A 27,392-nucleotide genomic window follows, 5' to 3' on the forward strand; every position below is an offset into this window, starting at 1 on the left:
TGGTGCATGAGTTGGTTGGTTGACAAGAACAAGCCAATTCAATTTCGGTTCAGAACAGCAGATCCGGCCTATTGATGGGATAAAAAACGTTAACTGTTCAGCCCGGAGAAGGTATGTTCTCTACCGAGTGTCCTAGTTGTCTTTGCATTTGTCCAATAATCTTTAATTTGATGAAAATGTGTATAGAGAAGTGTTATTTGTATATAAAAGGAGCCGTGCATGGGTCCATGAGTCCATGTGAGTTCAATCCATTGGTTGGACATTTTGTATAACTCCGCCCACAATTTTTATATTTTACCCTTTAGAACCGTTTAGAATTTACTCTTTAGAACCCTATAGCATTTCCCCTTTAGAATTCTGTAGAATTGCCCTATACAACCCTTTAGTGTTTACCCTTTAGAACCCCTTATAGTTTACCCTTTAGAACCCTTTAGAGTTTACCCTTTCAAACCCTTCAAAATAACCCTTCAGAATTTATCCTTGAGAAACGAGGTGGTGTTTGTGGCATTACCACCATGTGGCGTTTGTGGCCGATGTTAGCACATTATGTGCAGACAGACAGACAAACAAACAAACTAATGATAAATCACTCATGGAGCGACACTTGGCAAAACAGAACAAAGTGGAATGGCACTCAGTAGAGCATCCTTTTGACCTCAAAAAATAATTGGTGGTTGAATTCAGTTAGCTGATATGAAAATCCAATTCAAATTTCAAGTCAATCGGATGAAAATTGAAGCTTTTAGAAATTTGATAAAAGTGGTTGACCTTTGGCCTATTTTGACCTTTTGGCCTATGCTGATCTCAAAAATTGGTTGTTGGTTCAATTCAGTAACTGATATGTAAATCCCATTAAAATTTCAAGTGAATCGGATGAAAATTGAGGATTTTAGAAATTTGAAATTGTTGTTGACCTTTGGCCTATGTTGCTCTTTTGGCATATGGTGATCTCAAAAATAGTTGGTGGTTGAATTCAGTTTGCTGATATGTAAATCCCATTCAAATTTCAAGTGAATTGGATGAAAATTAAGGATTTTAGAAATCTGAAATTGTTGTTGACCTTTGGCCTATGTTGACCTTTTGGCCCATGCTGATCTCAAAAATAGTTGGTGGTTGAATTCAGTAAGCTGAAATGAAAATCCTATTCATTTCAAGTCAATCGGATTAAAATTGAGGATTTTAGGAATTTTAAAAAGAAGTGGTTGACCTTTGGCCTGTGTTGACCTTTTGGCCTACACTGATCTCAAAAATTGTTGGTGGTTGAATTCATTTAGCCAATATGAAAATCACATTCAAATTCCAAGTCAATTGGATGAAAAGTGAGGATTTTAGAAATTAAAAAAAAAGTGGTTGACCTCTGGCCTATGATGACCTTTTGGCCTATGCTGATCTCAAAAATAGTTTGTGGTTGAATTCAGTTCGCTGATATGCAAATCCTATTCAAATTTCAAGTCAATCGGATTAAAATTGAGGATTTTAGAAATTTTTATTTTTATTTTTATTTTTTGAAAGTTTGAAAAATAAGTGGTTGACCTTTGACCTATATTGACATTGTGACCTCAAAATATATATAGGATTTTGTCGGACCATGAACTGTACCATTTGGTAAAGTTTCGTGAAGATCGGTTTCAAATTGTGACCTGTAGGCAAGTATAAGTGAGCCGACAGACAAACACACACACACACACACACACACACACACACACACACACACACACACACACACACACACACACACACACACATACACAAACCGGAGTGATCAACATACTTGCAAAAAAAAATGTAAAAAAAATTGCCAAGTAATAAATATACTGAAACGCAAAAGAAACTTACCAACTTTGAAACCTTTAAATATCAACAATAACACTGCGTGTAGTAAATGTGTGAACTTATTTGTGGACAATAGTGTCCTCACTGTCAGACAAAACGGTCACGGATGGTCACTTGAACCTTCAATGGTCACTTCATAGCACAGCTGTTGAACAGCCGTTTTGACTGTCAGTGATTAGCCAAGGGGTACTTGATAATTTTAATGAGCTGCACGTGATGTCTTGATATTGGCTTTAAAAAGGCCAGTGCAAAATGGGCATTTTGACCAAAAAATTTGACCATTTTGACCAACTTCAGAAAGACCGACAATGCAAAAGAAACTTACCACCTTTGAAACCTTTAAATATAAACAATAACACTGCGTGTAGTAAATGTGTGAACTTATTTGTGGACAATAGTGTCCTCACTGTCAGACAAAACGGTCACGGATGGTCACTTGAACCTTCAATGGTCACTTCATAGCACAGCTGTTGAACAGCCGTTTTGACTGTCAGTGATTAGCCAAGGGGTACGGGATGATTTTAATGAGCTGCACGTGATGTCTTGATATTGGCTTTTAAAAGGCCAGTGCAAAATGGGCATTTCAATCAACATGCCACGATTGTCAAGGGATCAACGGCAGCGTGCCCTGGGCATGCTGCAAGGTGGACTGAGCTACCGTGAGGTGGCACGTCGCCTTGGCTGTTCACACCAGACGATATCGGCCCTGGTGGACAGAGACACCCTCCACAACTCTGCAGATGACAGACCTCGATCAGGGAGGCCAAGAGTCACCACTGCAAGGCAGGACAGGCAGATGGTCCGAAGTCACCTGCGGGATCGATTCCGTCCAGCATCCCGCACTGCGGCAGAAACTCCGGGGCGTGCAAACCCACGGATCTCCAATGATACTGCACGAAGACGACTGCATGACTATGGCCTGACTGCCAGAAGACCATACAGAGGCCCCGTGATGACGGCTGCCCATCGCTGCAACCGACAGAGATGGTGCCAGCAGCATCAGCGGTGGACCTTGGCGCAGTGGAACGAGGTCGCTTTCAGCGGAGTCAAGGTTCTGTGTGGACAGTCCTGATGGGCGTGAGCGTGTCTGGAGAAGAACTGGCGAGCGATATGCCGATTGTTGCGTGCGTCAAGCCAACAGGTGGGGTGGCCCAAGTGTGATGGTGTGGGCCGCCATATCAGGCCGGTACAGGACGCCACTGGTGGTTGTGGATGGGAATCTTAACGCCCAGCAGTATGTGGATAACATCCTGCGACCTCATCTGCTGCCATTCCTGCTAGACCACCCAGAACTGAGAACCTTTCAGCATGACAACGCTCGTCCCCATGCTGCTCGTTTTACCACTGCATTTCTCCAAGGCGAGAACATCAACACCATGCAGTTGCCTGCGCTCTCCCCTGACCTGAATCCCATAGAGCACCTGTGGGATGAGCTTGGGAGACGCGTAGTTGGCAGGGCCAGGACACGGGCAGAGCTGCTTCAGACATTGAGGACTGAGTGGGACAGAATCCAGCAGCAATCCATCCAAAGACTGGTAGGCAGTATACGCCGACGATGCACTGCCTGTATCCAAAACAATGGTGGCCACACACGCTATTGAAAGGGGACTGACATTGCACCCTGTGCTGTTCTGTACTGTAGAACAAACTGATGAGATGGTGTATCTTGGTCAAAAACTTGACATGTCATCAATAAAATGCCAATGTTTCAATTAGCAATTGTTGGTTTGTTTTATTTTGAACTGTTGCAATTTTATTACATTTCAAACAAGTGGTAAGTTTCTTTTGCATTTTTGGTCTTTTTGAAGTTGGTCAAAATGGTCAAAATGGTCAAATTTTTTGGTCAAAATGCCCATTTTGCACTGGCCTTTTTAAAGCCAATATCAAGACATCACGTGCAACTCATTAAAATCATCCCGTACCCCTTGGCTAATCACTGACAGTCAAAACGGCTGTTCAACAGCTGTGCTATGAAGTGACCATTGAAGGTTCAAGTGACCATCCGTGACCGTTTTGTCTGACAGTGAGGACACTATTGTCCACAAATAAGTTCACACATTTACTACACGCAGTGTTATTGTTGATATTTAAAGGTTTCAAAGGTGGTAAGTTTCTTTTGCGTTTTCGGTGTTTTTGAAGTTGGTCAAAATGGTCAAATTTTTCGGTCAAAATGCCCATTTTGCACTGGCCTTTTTAAAACCAATATCAAGACATCACGTGCATCTCATTAAAATCATCCCGTACCCCTTGGCTAATCACTGACAGTCAAAACGGCTGTTCAACAGCTGTGCTATGAAGTGACCATTGAAGGTTCAAGTGACCATCCGTGACCGTTTTGTCTGACAGTGAGGACACTATTGTCCGCAAATAAGTTCACACATTTACTACACGCAGTGTTATTGTTGATATTTAAAGGTTTCAAAGGTGGTAAGTTTCTTTTGCGTTTCAGTATATGTCATACAGACCATGATACTTGCAAAATCCCCCCCCTCCTCCCTAGAAAAAGGTCGTCATGGAGATATCAAATTGTCCATTTCATTAAGATTAAAATTGACGATCTTATTCACGGCTCAGGTCAACTGGATGAAAATGGATTATTTCAGAAGTTTGACCTCGAGTTGACCTTTGGCCTTTTGACCTCAAAAATAGTTGGTTTCCCAATTCAATGATGCACTCTGCAATTGCTCTTTAATATTTAGGTTAATAGAATGAAAAATGACCATTTTCAGATGAAAATTGATGATTTTATGTTTGACCTTGAGTTGACCTTTGACCATTTGAGCTTTAAAAATAGTTGGTTTCCTAAATTTAGTGACTTAATATGCAAATGCTGTTCAACTTTCAATTGAATCGGATGAAAAATGCCCAATTTCAGAAATTCGACCTGAGGATGACCTTTGACCTTTGACCTCAAAATCAATATGCTTCTTCCTTATGACCAACTCTACCGTTTGGTGAAGTTTCGTGAAAATGGGTTTAAAATTGTGACCTATAGGCGATTGACAGACAAACAGACAGAATAATGCACAAGACCAACCCAATTTAGTGACTTTAACTTAGTGAAAATCTTCTATTTTCGGAAGTAACAAACAAACAAAATGCAATATCCATGGGGAAGGGTAATTCATGCTTTCTAAAGAGTAGGTTAGTGGGGTATGCATCTGAGATCGATGGGATTGGACAAATAATTTCATCAGGCTTAGTATTGTATATTAAGGCTTCTACTTGTTTCCTTTATGCAAAATATTTGCTGTACGTTTCATGTGTTTGTATGTTTTTCAACTTGCGGAATTATTATACCCAGATACCAGAGACCAGAGAAAATGACTGAAATTGAGGCCTTTTTAAAATCTTTTGAAGGTGCAAGGCACAAGGCCGTGCTTGAAGGGAAGGGCGTAAAGATATCTTTGCGACCCAACGGGAGACGCTACGTTTATCATCACAAGACACCCTATGGACAAGACGGACATTCGTCTTTGACCCTGTCTGCTCGGAGACTTCATTGTGAGGTGTGTGACCTGAACGTAAACTCAGAAATCCAGCTGAGGAAGGTTGGCCTCACTCTTCGTGTTATTCTGCCTTCTCCGTACTTGCACCATTATGGCTTCTTACATTATCAAGGCAGGGACATAGATGTATCATTCATGTAAATATTTCAACACATAGATCACTGTGTACTGTGCAGTTATGACATTTTTTTGAACAGGTCATCTTTCCATTGTCAATCCCTGTTGCCTTGAGAACATCATTTTCTCACGTTGGTTGTTATCTCTAAATGCCGGTTTCAGAAGGGGGAACGGAGCCCTCCCAGGTCCACATCCATGTGTGTAATATTTGTGGATATAATATGTGAAAAAAATTATACTAATCCCATCTTCTCCTTTGGAGCCAAGAAAGACATCCAGGCAAAACTCCGCAAAGCTTGTAATGCATTCACTCAACTCCATTTTATCTGGAAGTCGAAGCAGTACAGAACAAAGATAAGACTTCATAACAGCAATGTCAAGCCTGTTCTTCTGTATAGCTCTGAATGCCGGTGAGTAATTTAGTCCGATATGAGCAAGGTAGAGACCGTCCACAATGGATGCCTGCGGAGATGAGATGGTTCTATCATGGTGAGGGGCACAGAATGTAGTTAAGGATAGAGATAAATGGCGAAAGCTTGTAGCAGCCGTATGTCTCATTGAGCCAAAGAGGATAAGTAAATAAGTATCCCCTCCTTTAAGGAGTACCCCGGCCTGAACTTATTGTGACTTACCACAGGCATAGGAGTATTGCTCTATCTTATAGGCCCAAAACCTTCTCTCAGATCCCATCCTCACTGCTTCACTGTCAGCGCGATACCCAGCCAGCCCTGTCATATTGCTTTTCCTTAAGCCTTTCATTTTGTTAAGAAACTGAAAGTAGGAATTTCATTCGATGCAATATTTCTGTCCCGTGCAAGTGGTGTGTTGTTCTGACCCCTTCTGTTCTACTCCTGAAGGCCGGTGTTCCAACTTTCAGCTTGTACAAGGATCATCTGGAAAATTCAATATTTACTTCATGGTCAACTTATAGCTGAGATTAACTTTTGGGAGCATAATGGGATAGCAATGAGCCATGACCTACAGTGCCTTCAGAAAGTATTCACACCCCTTGGCTTTTTCCAATTTTGTTGTGTTTTCGCCTGAATTTAAAATGGATTAAATTTACTTTTTTTGTCACTGATATACACATAATACCCCATAATCTCAAAGTGGAATTTATGTTTTAGAAATGTTTACAAAGTTATTAAAAATGAAAATCTGAAATGTGTCGATTCAATAAGTATGCAACCCTATTGCTATGACACTCCAAATTTAGCTCAGGTGCATCCAAATTCCTTTGATCATCCTTGAGATGTCTCGACAACTTGATTGGAGTTCACCTGTGGCCAAAGCAATTGATTGGACATGATTTAGAAAGAAACACACCTTTCTGTATAAGGTCCCACAGTTAACAGTGCATGTCAGATCAGAAACTCTACCATGAAGTCCAAGGAACTGTCTGTAGAACTCCGAGATAGAATTGTGAGGATCTGGCGAAGGGTGTAGAAATAATCTCTAGAGTGTTGAAAGTTCCCAAGAGCACAGTTAGCTTCATAATTAGGAAATGGAAAGAAAATGGAACTACCCAGACTCCTCATAGAGCTGGCTGTCTGACTAAACTGAGCAACTGGGCTAGAAGGACCTTCATCAGGGAAGTGACCAAGAACCCAATGACCACTCTGATAGAACTATAGAGTGCCTTGGCTGAGATCAGAGAACGTGCCAGAAGGATAACAATCACTGCAGCACTTCACAAATCTAGGCTTTATGGGAGAGTGTCCAGACAGAAGTCACTTCTGAGAAAGAGGCACATGAAAGCACACCTGGGGCAAAAAGGCACATGAAAGACTCTGAAAGCATGACCCAAAAGATTCTGTGGTCTGATGAGACACAAATTGAACTCTTTGGCCTGAATTCAAAGTGCTACGTTTGGTGGAAACCGAGCACAGCTGATCACCCATCTAACACCATCCCTACCGAGAAGCATGGTGGGGGCAGCATCATACTATGGGGATGCTTTTCAGTGGTAGGGACTGGGAGGCTTGTAAGGATAGAGGGAATAATGAATGGAGCCAAATACAGGTAAATTCTTGAGGAGAACCTTCTTCAGAGTGCAAAAGACCTCAGATTGTGGCGAAGTTTTATGTTACAACAGGACAATGACCCCAAGGATATAGCCAAAGCAACAGTGAAATGGCTTCAGAACAAGAACGTGAAAGTCCTTGAGTGGCCCAGCCAAAGTCCAGACTTGAATCCCATTGAGAATCTGTCAAAAGACTTGAAGATTGCCGACACTCCCCATCCTACTTGACAGAGCTTGAGCAAATCTGCAACTAATAATGGGAGAGACTCCTCAAATCCTGATGTGCAAAGCTGATACAGACATACCCAAGAAGACGAGAAGCTGTAATCGCTGCCAAAGGCGATTCTATGAACTATTGACTCAGGGGGTTGAATACTTATGTGAATTTCATTTTTACTTACTTTGTCAAAATTTCTGAAAAACAATTTCCACTTTGACATTATGAGATATATGTAGATCAGTGACAAAAAAAAAGTCAATTTAATCCTTTTTAAATTCAGGCTGTAACACAACAAAATGTGAAAAAAGCCTTGGGGTGTGAATACTTTCTGAAGGTACTGTACCTTTTTCAGAGCACATCTCTCAAGTGGTTTCCTGAACTGAATGTTGCCCATAGCTATGCCAGGGGGATCAAGTCTTTTCTTGGGTGTTCTTAGGTCTTAACTGTATCAGGCAATGATAATTATAGTTCCCTGATTGTTGGATTGGTGTTGTTGTGTCCTGCCTGCAGGTGGTGGAATCAGTCTATGACAGTCTCAGCAGGAAGTTGAGCAACAGCATCTGCTTTTTGCTCACCATAAACAGATGCATAACCTTTTAGTCTTCTACCTTTATTCCGGTGTTGAACTCTCCCACCCCTCTCCCCCAAAACTCTCTCACCCTCCCCTCCCCACCCACTACCTGCACGTATATGTATTCATGCAATAACTCCTTCATGCAATAAATATTCATGCAATGTCACTTCTATTTCTTTGTCATCATCCCCAGGCATTTCCCTGTGTCTGCCTAGTTTCACTCGTATTTTCAGCCCTTTAAGTTTGGTTACATCACCATCCTATCTATGAACCTTTTCTATTGTCAAGAATCCATATTATATTTGTCTCTGCATCTCTCCTACTTTAATTGTTCATGCTGATGTTGTTAATTCCAATGTTCTAATTATTTTGCACTCACCTCTGCCTTATTTATGTCTTCCCCATCTTACAGATGAATTGACCTCTGTAGAGATCAAAGTTGCAGCATTTTAAATATCGATATTTCATTCAAATACAACCAGACTAATATGTTTGCAATTTTACGACCTTTTTGTTAACAGGAATGCTGTTTAACAAAAGGGAATGTGGACTGAATATCCATTTACTCCTATTACAGTTGTATGACATCCAATTTGTTTGTTTGTATTCCTTCCCATAGCATATTTCCATCCAAAGGCACAAGGATAAGGTTACGGGAAAAACGTCTAACACGAAATACAAACCATACAAATTCCAACAGAAGAGCACGTCAAGCACGGTGAGTCCGAAACTGTTAAAACAGGAGATCTTTGGTAATCGCTGTTTAAACTGACAGCTAACTTTGATAATTTCATGATGGCAATTTGTTGCTTTTCTTTACCTTGTATATTCCAAGGTATTTGCTACCAGTGGATTTTTTTTCTGTGCCAATAATTGTATCTATCTGAGTGCGGTGAATTGCCTGGACCTCTCCTAGGCAAGGGTTCATCTTCCCTCCGAGCTTTGCAACTCCTTGAGACTGTCAATGCTGCAGTCTTCTCTGCTTGTTCCAATTGCTTCTACAGTTTCTCAAAATGTTGATGAACATCACATGGTAGGAACAGCCATGGAAATTTCAGTCTATCCTCTACCGCAAGTTGATATATTGTTTTCTAACTGGGTAACTATATATAATTATGTAAATAAATGAACAAGAGTATAACTAATTAATTGACATATGTGGGAAAATTACACGCCCAGACCAGGAATCGAACCCAGGCCCTCTGATAAACCGTACCAGTGCTCTGCCATCTGAGCTATCCAGGCAACCCTGACCAAGCATGCAATTTTCCCACATATAATTGCCACTCTAGTTCTGTCACTGCTTCCGGGGCACTCGCTGCCAACCATAGGAGCACACTCAAGGACATTTATCTTTTTGTTCCTTAGCCACTCCAGTGTAGCTTTGGCTGTGTGCTTTGGGTTGTTGTCATGCTGAAAGGTGTACTTCCATTCCAATTTCTGCTTTCGTGCAGAGGGCAGGTTTTCCTTTAGGATTTTTCTGTATCTGCTCCATCCTGACAAGTGCCCCAGTCCCTGCTGATGAGAAACATCCCCATAACATGATGCTGCCACCACCATGCTTCACAGTAGGGATGGGGTTCTTTGGGTGATGTGCTGTGTTGGTTTTGCGCCAAATGTGACGTTTTGCATTTACGCCAAAGACCACAAAACGTTTTGCCACACCGCTTCAGAATCTCCGGAGTGGTTTTTTGGACTCAAGGTGGGCTTTGGGCTTTTTGGGGCTCCTCAAACAGGACTAAAGTTGGGCTTTTTTGAGTAATGGCTATCTTTGCTATTGCATTCAAATTAACTCTGCTGGGTAGTGCATTTGTGCCCTTACTGGCTGCCCTGCCATACAGGCCAGACTTGTGGAGTGCTTGGGAAAAGTGTTGTCACATGCACACAGTGACCAGTCTTTTCCATGAAGCGATAAAGGCCTGTAGCTCTTTCAAAGTTGCCATTGGCCTCTTGGTGGCCTCTCTGATCAGTCTCCTCCTTGCTTGGTCATCCAGTTTGGAGGGACGGCCTGATCTAGGCAGGGTCTTGGTGGTACCATACACCTTCCAATTCTTAATGATTGTCTTGACTGTGCTCCAAGGGATATTAATGGCTTTTGAAATATTTTTTATATCCATCTCCTGATCTGTGCCGTTCCACAACTTTATCCCGGAGGTCTTTTGAAAGCTCTTTGGTGCTCATGGTTTAGTCTTTACTGTGAAATGCACTACCCAGCAGCTGATTTTATTCTTAAAATCTTAAGGAACAGCTGATTTTATTCTTAAATAATCATAATCGCTACAATTTAACACAGGTGGATGCCAATTTACTTGGTGTGTGATTTTGAAGGTGATTGGTTACACCTGAGCTAATTTACAATTGCTATTATAAGAGAGAGGGACACTTATCCAACCTAGATATTGTAGTTTTCTATTCTTAATTAATTTTCTGAAATTTGTAGAATTTGTTTTTCACTTGGAAGTTGTGGGTTACGATGTGTAAATAAAGTTGGAAAAAGTCTGATTTAATGCATCTTAATTCCAGGTATAAGGCAAGAAAAGGTGAACATTTTGAAAGGGGGTGTAGACTTTCTATAGGCACTGTATACTGTGCATAGTATTATTGTGACTTGTTGAATGTAATTCTAATGTTTGATTCATCCTCTCCATTTGGCAGATGATGAGTTGCCAGTCCAAGAAGCCAAACGAGTGTCTGTACCCTCCTGCATTGTTGCCATCTCCTGCAGTTTCTATTCCTTCATGTACTGGGAGCGGCGCCTTTGTCTCCGAGTTTATAATGCCACATTCACGAACAAATTTACCTTTTGCCTCCAATTATAGCTCATCTCAAAGGTCTATGGTTTATACACCATACTAAAGATTGAGATTTTGTTTTCTGTCAACTGTGTTTCATTTAAAATGCAGCCTGTAAGTCATTTTACTTTGCACCGCGTCGAAGAGGCAGTGTCTGAGATGGCCCCGATGTCTCATACTTTGGGTCGGTTTTGTCTCCATCGCTCCTTGGAGCAACAAGAACCAACTACCCAAAGGCCCACCCGCCTTACCTTGCATCATGTTGAGGCTAAGATCGAGTCAGAAATGATTTCTCCACTGCCCGCTCGCTTCTGCCTCCACCGTGTGGTTGGTGAGCTGACTGGGGCACCAGAACGTTACTACCTTCATCGCGTGAATGGCCTATTTGAAGCAGAGGTAGTGGATGAAGAGAGACTGCAACGTCCATGGTTCAATAATATTGCCCGCTTCTGTCTGCACAGGCACAGTGGTGAGGAAGTTACTGGTGAACCATTGGGCTTCTTCCTCCATCATGTTGACGTTGATCTGGACCTGGACACAAGCACACCTCCAAGCATGGCTCGCTTTTGCTTGCATCGGTTCAGGCAGGTCCGCAGAGAAGTGAAGTTTGATGAGGAGGAGGAAGAGCAGGAAGAAGAGGAGGAAGGAAAAGAAGAGATACCTACAATACACCGTACATCAAGCTTCTGCTTGCATCGGATTTCCGATGGCGAAGGGGGACAGGATATTGCACCACAGCATCTTGCTCGCTTCTGCTTACACCGGGTAGAGCCGGACGAAGGAGATGCGACAGTAACAGCATCTGTACAAACGTCAAGATTTTACATCCACCATGTAGATCGTGATGTGGATGCGGAGGTGCTGCCACCCATGGCTCTCTTTCATCTCCATCGTTTTCACAACAATGCAACTGATTCAAGTGCTGGAGTTGCCCACGTCGTTGCCTTCTGTTTGCAGCAGCTAGATGAGAGTTTCAACCCACTGTCTGAAACCATCCACAACATGGCTTCATTCATGTCTAGCCATTATGGCAAAATCGCTGCTCAAGGCAGTGAGCTGCCATTGCACACCGAGGGGCGGCATCGAGTCGCCATGTTTTACTTGCAGCAAGTGGTTGCCGTTTCACCGCAGGCGCATGCACCCGAGATCATTGCGAAGGTCTGCATGCTGCAAAGTGAACCTGGAATGCTCGCTATGCAAGTCTTGGCAGAGTTCCATGTACTGCAGGATGCCAACATGGAGCAGCAATAACCACTGCACATCCGTACTTCTCTACAGCATGGGCCTTTCCCTTATTCTGGTGGTCCTCAAGAGCTAAGCCACTGATTGTACTGTCATGGTCAGACTGACCTTCAACCTATTATAGAGCATCACCAGCATTCACACAAACAGTACAATGACCTTAAATTGCCTTTTTGGAAGCTTGTCCATGAAGATGTACCTACAGAGTATGAAAACATACACAATATCTCCTATAGGAATTCTACCAGATTTTATGACCTTTTTGAATACTGTAAAAGTCCTAATGACGAGAGTAAAACTTGGGAGGAAAAAAGCATTTTAAAAATCCAAAGTACTGAAGTGAAATTGTGCATTTTCATGGGAATATGCCATAAGTTAACAAGCAACTTTCAAAACCTCGTCAAAATTTCTGATCTGTAAGATGCAAGCAAACCCTGAGACCTTGCATAGAGATGGGAATTCATCAATTCAGGAGGGACTATCTTTTGCGCATCAGGTGGTTAATGAAAATTTTGGGCTATTTCACACAGAAACATCAATCAGCTCAAAATGGAAAAACATTATTGTCTCCGACATCATCATGTGCAATGCCCTATGCAGAGCATTGGTGCTGCCGAAACAGTTACTGGGCTACAATCCTGGTCGGGTTGCAACTCCGACTCAGGAAGTCATGGCAGGAATTTGGAATTTAGCCATGACGCTGGCGATAGGATAGCTCACCGACTATTCACGGACACCGTGGGATCTTTAATGTCCGCCAACTAATGCCGGCAGATGGGACGCCCAGTCTAACGTTTGTCCGGGCGACGGCGCACACATTGATGAATCAACCTGCCTGCGAAACCCGAGGATGCCACTTTATAGCTGGGCCGGGATTCAAACCCAGGCTAGATAGCTTGTTGGTGAGTGTGCGTTTTATCAGCAACATGTACTTTGTCTTCCATAGATTTCATGGCATCAAATGTTTTTGAAATATCTGATTAATCTACTGTAAGTGATGTTGGGGGTGTTGGATTCAAGAGTATACATTATTTGTGGGACCATGTGGTATTGCCTTTCCAATCGCAGGACTTCATTACTCCCTGCTATAGAATGACAAGACATGAAGGTGCATCTTAAATCGAATTCAGATTTCAGCCTATTAAGCCAGATGAATCACTATTGCTCTTTCTGAAAGTGTTCGAGCACATCAGCATCAGCTCAGCATTCCAAGCTCACACCTCGAAGAGTTTGAAGATGATGTTGTTGCTCGTTCCACGCTGCACACTGCGCCGTCTTTTGATTTATGCATCTTTATCATTACTATGCACAACATGAATGTTTAGAAACACTCCACTCTTTTTATCAATGCACTTTTACATATATGTAGCTTTTATTCTCTGCTCATGTTCATTTGACAAATGTGAGTGGTACTTTGATGCAACCATGATAATTATCCTATTTGTTTTTATAGATAAGAGGGTTAGGGGTACCAACACAATAAGATGAGGGGTACTCCATTGAGCTATGGACAAAGGCCTTACAGGCCTGAGAATTTCAAATCTACTGAGGAAGGACATGACACAGGAGAGATTGCCCATTCTACTGCTCGCCAGCTTTGATATATGATCTGCCCAAGAGAAGTTGCAGCTGGTAGTGAGGCCCAGAAGTTCAAGAGACTGAATTTCCTTCAGTGGTTGGATTGTGGAAATAGACAGGTGAAGACAAGATTGCAAAATTTTCAGATTTGCCTCTTGATATAGACATGCTCCAAAATAATATTGTGTAGAATTTACCAGAGAATTGCTGTGGGCATTAAGGTGCATGTGAAACAAGATGGGGCCCAACATGTTGCCTTGTGGCATTGCAACCTCAACTGGGAGTGGAAATGAAAGGATTCCTTTGAAAGAGAAGCATCGACTTTGCAAGTTTGCAAGAAACAACAAGTTTTGAGACAGGTGCAAAAGTGGACGCTGCAGATAAGACCTTGGAGGTAGATAGGAGTTCAGGTGTCCCAAGGAAGGACTTTGCGTGATGGAGGGTGCCCAGTCGGCGACTGGCTTTGGAGGGCAACTTTAAAAAGTCGTTTGCCCAAGAAAGAGCATGGCTGATCCTCTTGAGGAGGTTGTAAGTGAGGCTGATAGTGAGAACCAGGAGTTTGAATGACTGAACCTCCTCAAGAGGATTGTTAAGAATGTGGATGGGAGGGTTTGCCAGATGGTCCTTTCGGAGAGTTAGAGTGAGATTTATCAGGATGGAAAAATATTCTGCAAGTGTTTGACGACCTTGTGAATTTTTTTTCAAGGTCTGAAGAGGGTGAAGAGGTTGAAACCCGCCTGTCTGAAGGATGAGGGACATCACAGCAGATGGTGGCGTCATCAGCAAATAGATAAAGGGGATTTTTCAGAGATTCAGAGAGATCGTTGATGAAGATCAGGGATAGGACTGGACCCAGAACACTGCCTTGTGGAACTCCAGCCTTAAGAGGACGAGGCTATTAAAGGATTCTGTTGAGAGCCGCAGAGCAAGTCAGTAAGCCATGTGTTGAGTTGGCCTCAGATGCCAAAGGAAGAGAGTTTGAAGAGCAAGGAGGAATGCCAGACTGTATCAAAAGCAGGCAATATGTCAATAGAGACATGACTGATCTAATCTGACATGAGGGCCTCCAGTCCTTCTTGAGGGAATTAGAAGCAGCATGTCCAAGGTAGAGTGACCTGGTCTGAATTTTAAAGTGTTAAAGAGATCAGTGTTAATGATAATTTTTGTATTTAGGGTCATTCATTACTTCTGCCACTGAACATGGACGGAGGTTATGTTTTCAACCCTGTCTGCTCGTTTGGTTGACTGTGAACAGGATATCTCAAAAAGTTGTGTACGGATTCATACGAAACGTCTTGGACAGTTTGGGTGTGTGACGAGGACGAATCGATTCGATTTTGGTTAAGGTCCAGATCCAGATCCGGGATATCAGTGGGATACCAAATGTAATTACTGTTCAGCCCGATGGAGGTATAATTGGGTTATTTAGACTTTAGTAAAACATCAAGAACATCAAGCCCATGAACCCCCGTCACATGTGCAAAATATGGTGTGGTTTGAGCGAGGCATTTTTTCTATGATTTTCAGATGTACACATGTCATTTCATGTGTTACACATGTTACAGATAATTTACTTGTTGAGGGGGAGGGCAAAGGTTATTTCTGCTGATGACTTGATGCTGGGTACCACCAGCAGGTATGCAATATTACCTGATGATTGGTCCAGGTGTAGGGAAGTGCATAGAAATCCAAGAGAAGGCTTCACACTGATGCACACACGCACACATACCTGACACTTTTAATTAATTGTACAGTATCGGCTATTCCTAAATTTTTATACAATTTAAAGGATTGCTGTAAATGATTCTGATTTCACAACATGCTACATTCAACGTTATTGAAATTGTTAACCTCAAAACATAGTTCCCTTATCTAAAGCGAGAACAGCACTCGGTGGAGCACATACCTCCTCCAGGCTGAACAGTTTAGGGTTTGTATCCCACTGTTGTCCGGATCTGGATTCCGACCTGAACCAAAATCGAATCAATTCGGCCTTGTCGCACACCCGACATGCCCACCAAGTTTCGTCCTAATCCGTGCACAACTTTTTGAGATATACTCTTCTCAGACAGACAAACAGACAGGGGTGAAAACATGATCTCATGCACCTTCGGACGGTTTCAAATGACAGGTTTCCCGACCAGCCGGTTCATCAGTTGGGCACAGTTGTTCCTAGATGTTTCAATCCTATCAGCCAAGAACCTCTGCGGGTCCACAACCTCGGTCATCTAGAGCACAACACACACACACACACACACACACACACACACACACACACACACACACACACACACCAATAAACCATGTGACAGTGCACTAAAATTATGCCGTTTTACTATTTACTATGCATACCATTTTCATCACAGTGTATGGCAATGGAATGGAATTCTGCTCATTGTACAAATTGAAGTCTTTCAGTCTTGTCTATCAGCTAACGTCAGACAATGTAAGGTGTGGGTGAACATGTACACTTTGAATACCCTTTGATGTACCTTTGATGAAAGAGTTGTGATGGTGATGTTGGTAAATATTTTCCTGTATGACTTTACACAAAATGACCTTTCATCTTTACTGAATGTTAAGTGTTATATGCAGTCTGGTGCTTGTCAGGATTGAAAGTGCCATTATCCAAAAAGAATGATAACTTCACGTGTTGTCAACATTGTGTTAACTTTTACCTGCTTGGGCTGGTTATACAATAACTTCCATATACCTTGTGTGTGCCTGTCAGTTGTCAATTGTATTGATGAAAGGTGCTCTTTGACTTTCCACAGTTTTGAACTGCGTCCTCCTCACTATTAAACCATCAGGTGCCGGATGTTGTTCTGGCAAGTGTTTGTTATATACACACACAACATGCAATATATAATACCGAGCAAAGGTACCCGGCGTTGCCCGGGTTCCAAATATGTAGAAAGTAAATGACTTGACTTACAGAAAGTTGTTATGTAGTTCATGTTGTATGTAATTATATGTACATAACATAAGAACTTGCGATAAGTTAAGTCATTTAAGTTAAAAAAGAGTGAGTGAGTTGGTGATTTAGGTCCAAGTTCAATCCATTTAGGGACTATATCTCAGAACGGGCCACATTTGGTGGTTCTTCACAAATTTTTTCCGCTGCTGGGATTGGAACGCGGAACGTCTGCGTGGCAAGCAAGCACATGATCCACTGGGCCACCAGCGCTGCCTTGGTAAAATATTAACAGACATGTGTTTTAGTCAGCATGAGCTCTGGGGTAGACAACATTTCTTGTTCTGCCGTTTGGTGCTCTGATGAAAAGATGTGTGCTTGCCCCAACACGTGAGCATGCAACGTAGAGTTGACCATGAGAGGAACATGGACTTGTCAGTTCAACTCCAGCAACCTTGAGAGACTGTCCCTGAGACTTGTTGATGGTCATAGCAAATGATAGTCTCACTGGAAACTGAAGGCGCTTGAACTGAAATGGCATATCTGTTGGGATGATGGGAATCCGTGGAATAAAAACATCCTCCCTTGGCACAACCAGTCATAATGGTGGCTTCGATCACATGGGGCATAAGAGTTTTGACAGCGAGTCTTGTACCGTTAGAGTTTTGGTGCATCCAAATTTCGTAGCAACATAATGGGGGCTCCCACTTTCAGTTGCAGATTGTGAGATGGAACACCAGTGAGCTGAAGAGAGTTTAGAAACTTTGTTGGATAGTTGACAGCATCGTCAAGATGAACTACAGTGTCAACTGACTTGTACCATGTGGATTGGTCTGGTAGCTGTTGAATGATGGTGGCATTATTATCCTGCACAATGTCATTTTTGGGAGCAAGGATGGCACGTTCACAAAGCCACTCATGGTTTTTATAATTCTGTGAGAGGCTAGGATAAACCTTTAATAGCATTTCTTCAGATGTGTTGATGATTGTTCCACAATTTGGGGGTATTGTGACATCTCCAGTCTCAGTGTCTACTGGTAGCTGACCATTGCCCAGTTGAAGCAAAACCTTTGGAAACTGGCCTGCTGAGACATCTCTATTAAGTGCAACTCTCATGTTGGTAGAAAGATGGAGTTTTTCCACTCGTCTCCAAATATAGGATTCTTTGAGGCATGCTCTCAACTCATCAGCAGGTGTACCCTTTGGAATGACTGGTAGAGTTTGCCTGAAATCTCCAGAGAGCAAGAGTGTGACTTCACCTATGATTTTAGTGTTACCTCTGAGATCCTGTAAGGTGCGATCGAGAGCCTCAAATGCAAGTCTGTGAGACATTGTACACTCATCCCATACTATCAGCTTGGCCTGCTTTAGAACCTGTACCTGTCCAGATCCTTTGCCAATATTGCACACAGAACTCTCATTGTGGGCCAAGTTGAGTGGCAGCTTAAAGGCAGAATGAGCAGTCCTGCCACCTGTGAGCAAAGTTGCAGCAATTCCAGATGAGGCCACTGCCATAACAATCTGCTGTCATGAACGAACTTGTGCCAAAATTAAGTTTATCAAAAACGTTTTGCCTGTTTCACCAGGGGCATCAAGGAAAACAATTCCACCCGAGTCAGATGTCAACAATTGTTTGATCCTTGTATAAGGTTCTTTTTGATCTGGAACCAAGAGTGGTTCATTTTGGTGGACATACTGTTGCAGCTGTTGTGTGTGAGAAGTGTTATGATTTATGGGAGCGAGACGTAGAGCGTGGGTAATGAACGTAGAGCAGCAACGAAGGTTGGAAAGGGTGGAAATGTGAATGGTTCGATGGATGTGCAGACTATCGTTGAGAGAGAGGAAGACAAATGATGAATTGTGAAAAATGATGGGACTAGAGCCTGTGATTGATGCTGTGAAGAGGAACAGATTGAGATGGTTTGGTCATGTGTTGAGGAAGGATGAAAGTGACTGTTTGATAAGAGTGATGGAAATGAATGTAGAAGGAAGTAGAGCACGGGGAAGACTGAGAAAGACTTGGCTAAAGATGGTGGAAGAAGAAATGCGGGCAAGGGGTTAACAAGGAGATTTTACAAAGGAGAATGTCTTCATCATTCTTTGAGAAGGAGGGTGTATGCCACGATTAACTTCATTTTTAGCCACAAATTTTCTTTCTCGAACTTCTTCCCAATTCCGTTAGCACTCCCTTTGAGATGTGATCTGGTCTTATCCTTTTACTCAGCCATATCTGAATCTGCTTTCCACACACACTGAATCAGATAGGGTACATCTTATCATAAAATCACCATATTTTAACTAATCATATATTTCTTATAACAGTTTCACATTCAACAATGTTGTTTTCCTTAAAACATTCAACAAAGTTATATTCATTTATATACATCACACAAATAATATTCAAACCAGGTATGTATTTGACTACTAAACTAAGAATAACATTTCAAATTGCTTTCAAATCAATATCGTTTGAAAATTAAACTCATGCAGTTATTTTAACACTACTCCAAGAAAATAAATGCATTAATAATAATGAGTGTATATGATTAAAATCACAAACAGGAATATCTAATTCCCAACAAATCCTGCAAACAAGCAAACTATGCATAATGTATTATTATCATAGTCCTCATTATTATTATTTTTTTTTTTCATTTAACAGTGTAACTTGTGGTGATATGAGTTCACTGATCTGATAAAACTGATGCAATTCATAACATTTTCATTATGCCATTATCTTAACTCAACTGTACTCATTTGCAATATTACTTGATTCAATCTTTTAATCTCGGTATTATTCATATCATCATAAAATCTTTCTATTTTGGGTCCATATTTGTTTCTATTCTTATCAATCTCCTATGGTTTATCAATTCGTTCCAAAATACCGCAATCAAAGGTTTTAACCAAAGCTCTACCAAACTACTTCCAATTTGACCTCAAAATGCTAGTGAAACAATGATTCGAAGAATTAACTTCAAGGGGTCAACAAATTCATTTTATAAACAGATCTAATTTTTCCCATCCAATAGTTTTCCTTGCCAAATGTCATATTATAACACTTTAATAAACCTTCGAAAAATGTTTCCCATCTCAACAAATTCCCTTTTACAAATAGCCATCTGTAAATTACGTATTTAACCACAATTTTCTCCCAATTTGTTTGGCCTAAATGGCCACCGAAGTGGCTGCCAACATGCAGTACCTTTTTTATCTACCAAGCAAGTACTCGCCCACATAAGACCTCTACCAAAATGTTGTTTTAAAAACAAATCTGGGATTTCTGATTATATGGATGCACACTCAGGATATTTCAGGCTGCTGTTAACAATCCACTATGATAAATTAATTCCTTTACCCACAATCAAATAATTAATACAAATTGAGAATATTATCCCTATCACATTCATTTATAGATTCATTACATTGGATCTAATTTTTCTCCCACTGCTATAAGGAAGAACAATAGCTCTTATGAGTCTGTAATATCTCACTTAATTTACCCAGCATCGAAGAATTTATTTACTATCCATTCCCATCTGTTAACCAATGACTTTGTTTGAACTCCAAAACTTAATTTGCTGAATCCCATGTGTACAGCTACCACTTATTGAAACCCCTACTTTTGTAGAAAATATCCAAGTAAGTATTCTTACGCCCCCTTAACTGTTGCTCATCCATTTCTATGCAACTAGTGAATACTACTGACACCAGTATGCCAATATAGGTGTGCCAGATTAATAAATATGTTGCAGGTGCACGTAACATCGCGTTCTGAGGTTAAACTACGTAACAGCGCGTTCATGTCTGCCCCTTGGTTTTAAGATTCACAATGCAGTCCGTTTTAAAACTCACAATAGTTCAACTCATCAAGATGTTCTTTCCTATATTCCCATATCATCTATGCCTAATATACATCCATACATACAGCACAATTTATATGCTGATAAAATTCAAGTTTATATATATCAAACATCCGTGAGCAGAGTACCCTGGGAAGTCAGTGTAAGACCTCTCCCAAATTTGGCTAATTTTGTACTTCCTCATTTTTTTATGAAGCACATATCCATAAATAGCTTTTATTCTCATATAAATTCTATCAAAAATGGAATCCCAAGATTACTCACTTTTACTATTAATTAATGGCTGCTCATAACTCAGCACATCAAATCTTTATATTCCATCTCCCTTGACAAAAGAGATAATCTTCATAATCAAATTATATTTAGGTTTACTCTCCATGAAATGGAGAGTAACCTATTATTACTGCTAGAGTTTTTCTTATTATTCTTCCGCCCTATTTTGCACCTCCGAAAACTTCATAATTAATGTTCTCAGCAACCGCTGGTCGGATTGACAGGAAATTTTCATCAAGTGATTGTCTCGGCTCCTAGAATTTTTAAATGCTAATTATGATGTCATAGGTCACGTGGTATGGGCGCCATCTTGTAAAACAAATTCAACTTTTCCCCTCTGTATCTCTGAAACGCCTCAATGGAAAAATTTGAGGAATGGCTCATTCTAAAGAACTCTTCAACGGGAACAAAAGACCGAGTATACTAAAAATGCTAACGTGTAGAGTGTGTATCGAGTATATTAAAAATGCTAACGTTAAGAGGTTAGAATTCGTCAAACAAAAAATTTTCTCCCCCGAAAATGGGATTTTTTCCCCAGATGCTTAGTTAAAAAAAACTCAGAATGCAAAAATTTTCGAAGTCATATGTCACATGGTTCGGCCGCCATCTTGTTTTCCGTGAAAAAACACAAAAACCCCTTTTTCTCCGCAACGGCTGAACGGATCGAGCCCAAACTTGGCATGCATATTCGCATACCCATGACGAACAAAAAAGTCAGCGAGCACGACGTCATCCGACACATGGTTTCAGAGTTATGACGTTTTAAAGCTCAAACTAGAAATGGAATCACCTCCATAAGTGGAGATATCGAGTGGAATCTTTACACAAGTGTTCCTCATGGGGGTATGTTTCAACGTTACTTGAGACATTTTGATATGTCACATGGTTTGGCTGCAATTAATAATGGAAGTTAAATTTTAAAAAGCTTGTAACTCTTGAACCACTGCATGGATCGACTTGAATTGTTAATGCAATGTAGCTCTCATCAGGCGGAACAAGGGTGCAAAATTTCAAGATGATTGGATGTACGGTCTCGAAGCTATAAGTCTTTATTGTTGAAAGATGAAGAAACGCACCATTTTGTCCTACTAGGCCATGTCTCCCAGTGCTATTGCCATTTTAAGTTTTAATTTCCTTTAGAAAACATTTTCTCAGCAATAATAGGGCCGATTGAGATAAAACTTTCATCATAGGAGGGACTCGGTCTGTAGAATATTTTAATGGTAATTATGACATCGCAGGTCACGTGGTTCGGCCGCCATATTGTTTTTCGTGAAAACACGAAAACCCCTTTTTCTCTGCAACGCTGAACAGATCGAGGCCAAACTTTGCAAGCAGAATCGCATACCCATGACGAACAACAAAGTCAGCGAGTACGACATCATCCGACACATGGTTTCAGAGTTATGACGTTTTCAAGCATGGACCTTTAAAACCTAGCTCCTCCCTCATTTTTGATCCAATCGAGGAGAAAATTCACAGATCTGTTCAGCATGTCAGTCTACTAAAATGTCATTTTAGAATTTGCGATAGGTCACGTGGTTTGGCAGATATCGTTAATTAAACGAAAAAATAAAAATGGATATATCTTGAATCGCTTTATTGATCGACGTGAAACTTCATACTATAGTAGAAGTCATGAAGAGTAACAAGTGTGCAAAATTTCAAGATGATTGGATGTACGGTCTGGAAACTAGAAGTTGTTATTGCCTGAAGAAGAAGAACCACAACACTTTTTTTGACCAGGCCATGTGACATAACCACCTCACGAGCTAAGGGTAGCTCGAAATTAAATTGTCTTCGGATTTGGCAGTCGCTAGAGGGTGTTAACATTCGAATGCAACAAATCTGGGCAAATTGTGATGAATTTTCGTAAAAATACACGATATTGTCATTCACATTGGAAAATAATATTGTAAAACACTCCGCCGCCTCGACTTATTTCTCGCTCTGAAGTTCATCCTGTCCTCAATTTTAAGGAGAAAGAGAGGTATCTGCAAGGAATGGTGACCTTTATTTGGTGGAAATCCGATTTAAAATGACGAAGTTATTCAAAATCTAACATTTTAAATTGGTCGCATTTCCAAAGTGAAATCTTCCACAGGTAAAATATCCACACGTGCAGGCACACCTTACGGCGTCAATTTGGCTCCGATTTCAAATCGGATTTCGATGGTCGTATTGCCTCGGATGAGTTAACAAAATACCACAACAAATTTGGTGACAATCATGAAAAATTTGACCAAGTTCGATCGACGGGATACTTCGTTCTTACGCTGACGTACGGCACGGGCCACGGATGACGTCATGCCACGGCATGACGTTCTTCCACGGGTGGCAGATACCGTTAATTAAACAAAAAAAATTTTTTTAATGGATGGGGTGGGGGGATGTGTGTGTGTTTGTGTGGAGGGGTGTGCGTGTGGGGGGAGGGTTGTGGGGGTGGGTGTGTAGGGGGGGATGTGTGTGTGTGTGGGGGTGGAGGGATGTGTGTGTGTGTGTATGTGTGTGTGTGTTGGGGTGGGGGGCAGGGGGAATGTGTGTGTGTGTGTGGGGATGTGTGTGGGGGGGGGGTGTCGGGGGATGTGTCTTGGGGGGGGGGGGATGTGCGTTTGTCTGGATATGTATGTGCGTGTGGTGGGAAGGGGTGTGTGGGTGTTTGTGTGTGTGTGTGTGTGGATATGTGTGTGTGTTGGGTGTTGGGTGTGGGGTGTGTGTGTGTGTGTAGGGGGGATGTGTGTGTGTGTTGGGGGGGGGGGGGGTTGGTGCGTGTGGGGGGAGGGGTGTGTGTGTGTGTGTGTGTTGGGGGTGGGGTGTGTGTGTGTGTGTGTGTAGTAGGGGATGTGTGTGTGTGTGTGGGGGGGGGGGTTGGTGTGTGTGTGTGTGTGTGTAGGGGGGGATGTGTGTGTGTGTGGGGGGGGGGGTGGGGGTTTGGTGTGTGTGTGTGTTTGGAGGGGTGTGCGTGTGGGGGGAGGGGTGTGGGGGTAGGGGGGATGTGTGTGTGTGTGTGTATCGGGGTTGTATCCAAGGGGGTTGTGTCAAAGCATGTCCAATGAAAGTGGGGTTGTATCAAAAGTGGGGTTGTATCAAAAGTGGGGTTGTATCAAAAGTGGGGTTGTATCACAAGTGGGGTTGTATCAAAAGTGGGGTTCTATCAACAGTGGGGTTGTATCAAAAGTGGGTGCGAGTAAACCGGTCATCACTGCCAGCAGTTTTAAAGTGGCAGTTCTAGTTCTATTTTATTTTACAAATTATCTGGATATTCGATCCCATCCACATGAAACTATTTTCCATTTATTATGTATATTTGTTTGCGTTGGCACCATTATTAACAGATCAAGATGGGTGTCAATTTTATTTCAATTTCGTAAAATTTGTCCTTTAATTTTAGAAACACTAATACACAAATAGACAAAAAGTTTATTTTTAGAAAACCCCTATAATGTCACGTTGAAATTACCCTTTCGGTTCCCACAATAATTTATCCAAATTTGACAATACATCCATTTACATGTCAGTCGACCACTCACCTATCAATCATGCAAAACAATAGTCCAAAATTCCCACCTGATGATCATGTGACACTTGTCACTTGGTTTCCAAAAAAAATTTGCAAAGCAATCGTTCCAAACTTTGTAAATTAAAAAAATTGTTTTGCCCAAAATGCTCCCTAAAGCCACATTTATAATTGGCAAATATGAGGCTTCCAGAATGAACTCTAATTCTGGATCTTTTAATTCATGTTCCAAAAATATTCAATTTTGACATTTGATCAATTAATTATTAATTCGCTAACAAGCAAAAAGTAAAAGTCATTCTTGCTCCGACAACTTTTCAGACACAAGAAGCATCGACAGTTATTCATGTTGGTCTAATGATTTAATCTGTTGAGGCCAGTCGTCATTTGGGATCTGCAGCAATGAAGGCCTAATCATTATCTGAGGTACCGGTAAGCACTGGTACCCTTGATCTTGGTTTGTCCTATGAACTTGTCTTCCTATTTGAATATGGACAACGACGTTTCCAAAGTCCAATATTTCCACACTTGAAACATTGGTTTCTGTCATTGCCTGATCTGCCCACCTGTTCACTTGTATTGCTGGGCTGCATCTCTGGATCCCTGGGTTGCCACTGCGATCTTTGGTTATCTCCTGAACCATAAAAAAATTATCTGTACTGTTCTTTTTGGGGAGACAAATGGAAATCAGATGGGACAATTGTCACTTTTATTTCTATTTTCGAGGGCAGTTGTGCATTTATCTCCTCCAATGTATCCTGTATTCTTTTTATTTTAAGTTCTAGGTCCGTTATCTGTTCTTGCTGTTCCCATTTCCTGGATTCAACATCCCAATAATGGCATGCAAGCCAGTCTACTGTTAAATTCTGTTTCTTCCTGGCTTTCAATTCTTGTCCTAATCTCTCCAATCGACTTTGCTCAAATGTACCATCTCTTGGAAACTCCTTAGCATGTCCCTTTGTCCACAAATACCAATTCTCAACCTCTTTAATAGCCTTTACACCATAACGGTCGTACATATAATATGCACAAGTACCTTTTTGTGGGATATCTGGTTGTCCTTGTGTATTCTTACAGGCTCCATTCCCAATTCTGCCTGTATGTGAATAACACTCAGTATTCACTCACTGTACCAGGTAAGTTACTAGGATCTGCGCTTTGGAATACACCTGCACTATATGTACTGTAAATAAAATCTACTAGGGTTTGTTCCACCTTTTATCAAAGTAGCGTTGGATGCGTTGTTGCCTAGCTTGTTCCTATAAAGCTCCACTAGTACTTCCAGGAAGGATCTCTCCCCCTGTTCAAACGGTGATTTCCAGAGAATCTCTCTCACCTGTGGCTTTTGCACAACCCAATCTCACAGATCGGTATTGCAGATGAGCCAAATGGGTCAGTATGAAATGGGTGAATCCGCAGATATCCCGTTCTGTTGAAGGGGGAATCGCACAATGGTAACCGCATATATATATATATATATATATATATATATATATATATATATATATATATATACATATATATATATATATATATATATATATATATATACACTTACCACCTTGCTCAATTTCCAAGGTTGTCTTCACATTGATAATATCTCACAAATATATCAAGGCTTCTTTCTTGAGACCACACTTTCATCAATCGATCAATTCATCAATTAAATCAATATTCATCAATAAATCAAATTAATCATTTTCGATAACTCTATACATAAGCCGTTTCCCAATGTTGCCAGAACAGTTCCATCCACTGACTGAGATATATGATCATTGGTCGTCACCTTTGACCCATGCCTTTTGTCAATTGACAAATCACCGTTCTGCCTTTGGATCATATCTGACATATCTTTCAATCTTGTCTGGCCATTATATCACAAATTCGACTTTTGCAACCACTAAAGGCAACTCATCCTTCATTCATGAGACAATCAGCCAAAATTGATCAGACAGATATGGAACAGTTCATTGGGAAAAAATATCTTAATTTGAATGGTACCCAAACCTCTTGACAATTAAAATTTTGTAAAACTCCTGAAATGTTCTACCAATGAATGACAATTAATTCATAATATTTGCCAATTTTAATCCAATCATGCTGAAATTTTGACCCTTTATTTAACTCTATTACTTGTAATGCATCATTAATCCTACAGGGCTCAAAAGCTATCCTTAAGCCCAAGCAATGATTTTACACTGAAAACTTCATGATCTCATTCCTGTCAATCACAACAATGTCATGATTTTAAAATCATTATCATAATGATTATCATCATAATCATAGTCATATCATAATCATCCATTTGAACAGACAAACATTTCGTGTATCACCACATCCACGTGGTATAATCAACAATGAAAAAAAAAATGCGAACTGTACATAGCAAAAGGCTACCTCCTGACCAATTAGTATACCTATTTACAAGAAGTCATAACAATATTGAATAATCGTTAAAAAAATTAAAAAGAGAAAAAAATCGCTCTATTACTGGTGCTGCAGCATTCGTCATTCCACCCGCTCCTCCACCGTAACCAAACCGAAATAAAGGGAGCTCAACCATAGGAATACTATAGAAACTTCCACCATAGGAACTCAACGTAATCACGACTCGGCCACAAAACGAGCAGTTTTCGCAGGACTGGTAACCACCTTTAGAGGCCATTTTTCCCCGCAAGCGGGGGTTGGCCTTTTTCGGGGACCGTGGTTGTTGTTGTTTTTTGGTCCCCTTTTTGAAGCAATGTTTTACGGCCGGATGCCCTTCCTGCCGCCAACCCTTTTTGTCGCCTTTTTACGACAAACAGGGAATTACCAGTGAACTGGTACTCAATTTGCCGACCTCGGAAGGATGACAGGCTGAGTCAACCCCCCTGGCGTTAATTCAGCGATCGACCGGGATTCAAACCCAGGATCCTAGGATCCTAAGCTGGCACCCTA

General features: G+C 41.2%; 1 protein-coding gene across 4 annotated transcripts in view; it reads left to right on the forward strand.

Annotated features, from left to right (window-relative positions):
• LOC137434300 (zinc finger protein 385B-like) overlaps positions 1-16,706 on the forward strand; it is a 267,168-nt gene extending 250,462 nt beyond the window's left edge. Inside the window, exons 7-11 of one of the 4 annotated variants that reach the window (XR_010985839.2) lie at positions 5,194-5,342; positions 8,896-8,994; positions 9,193-9,309; positions 10,932-13,212; positions 13,379-16,706. Coding sequence is in view for 2 of the 4 variants with exons in the window: in XM_068127187.2 (XP_067983288.2) it covers positions 5,194-5,342; positions 8,896-8,994; positions 9,193-9,309; positions 10,932-11,132 (566 nt within the window). In the remaining 2 variants the exon portion in view is untranslated. Of the gene's footprint in view, positions 1-5,193; positions 5,343-8,212; positions 8,995-9,192; positions 9,310-10,931 lie in introns of those variants that run through there. The other 3 variants (XR_010985838.2, XM_068127187.2, XM_068127188.2) reach the window with 3 other exon arrangements.
• The last annotated feature ends 10,686 nt before the right edge of the window (positions 16,707-27,392 follow it).

The sequence above is a fragment of the Myxine glutinosa genome, chromosome 10, assembly GCF_964187855.1.
Source record: "Myxine glutinosa chromosome 10, kmMyxGlut1.1, whole genome shotgun sequence".
Lineage (NCBI taxonomy): Eukaryota > Metazoa > Chordata > Myxini > Myxiniformes > Myxinidae > Myxine > Myxine glutinosa.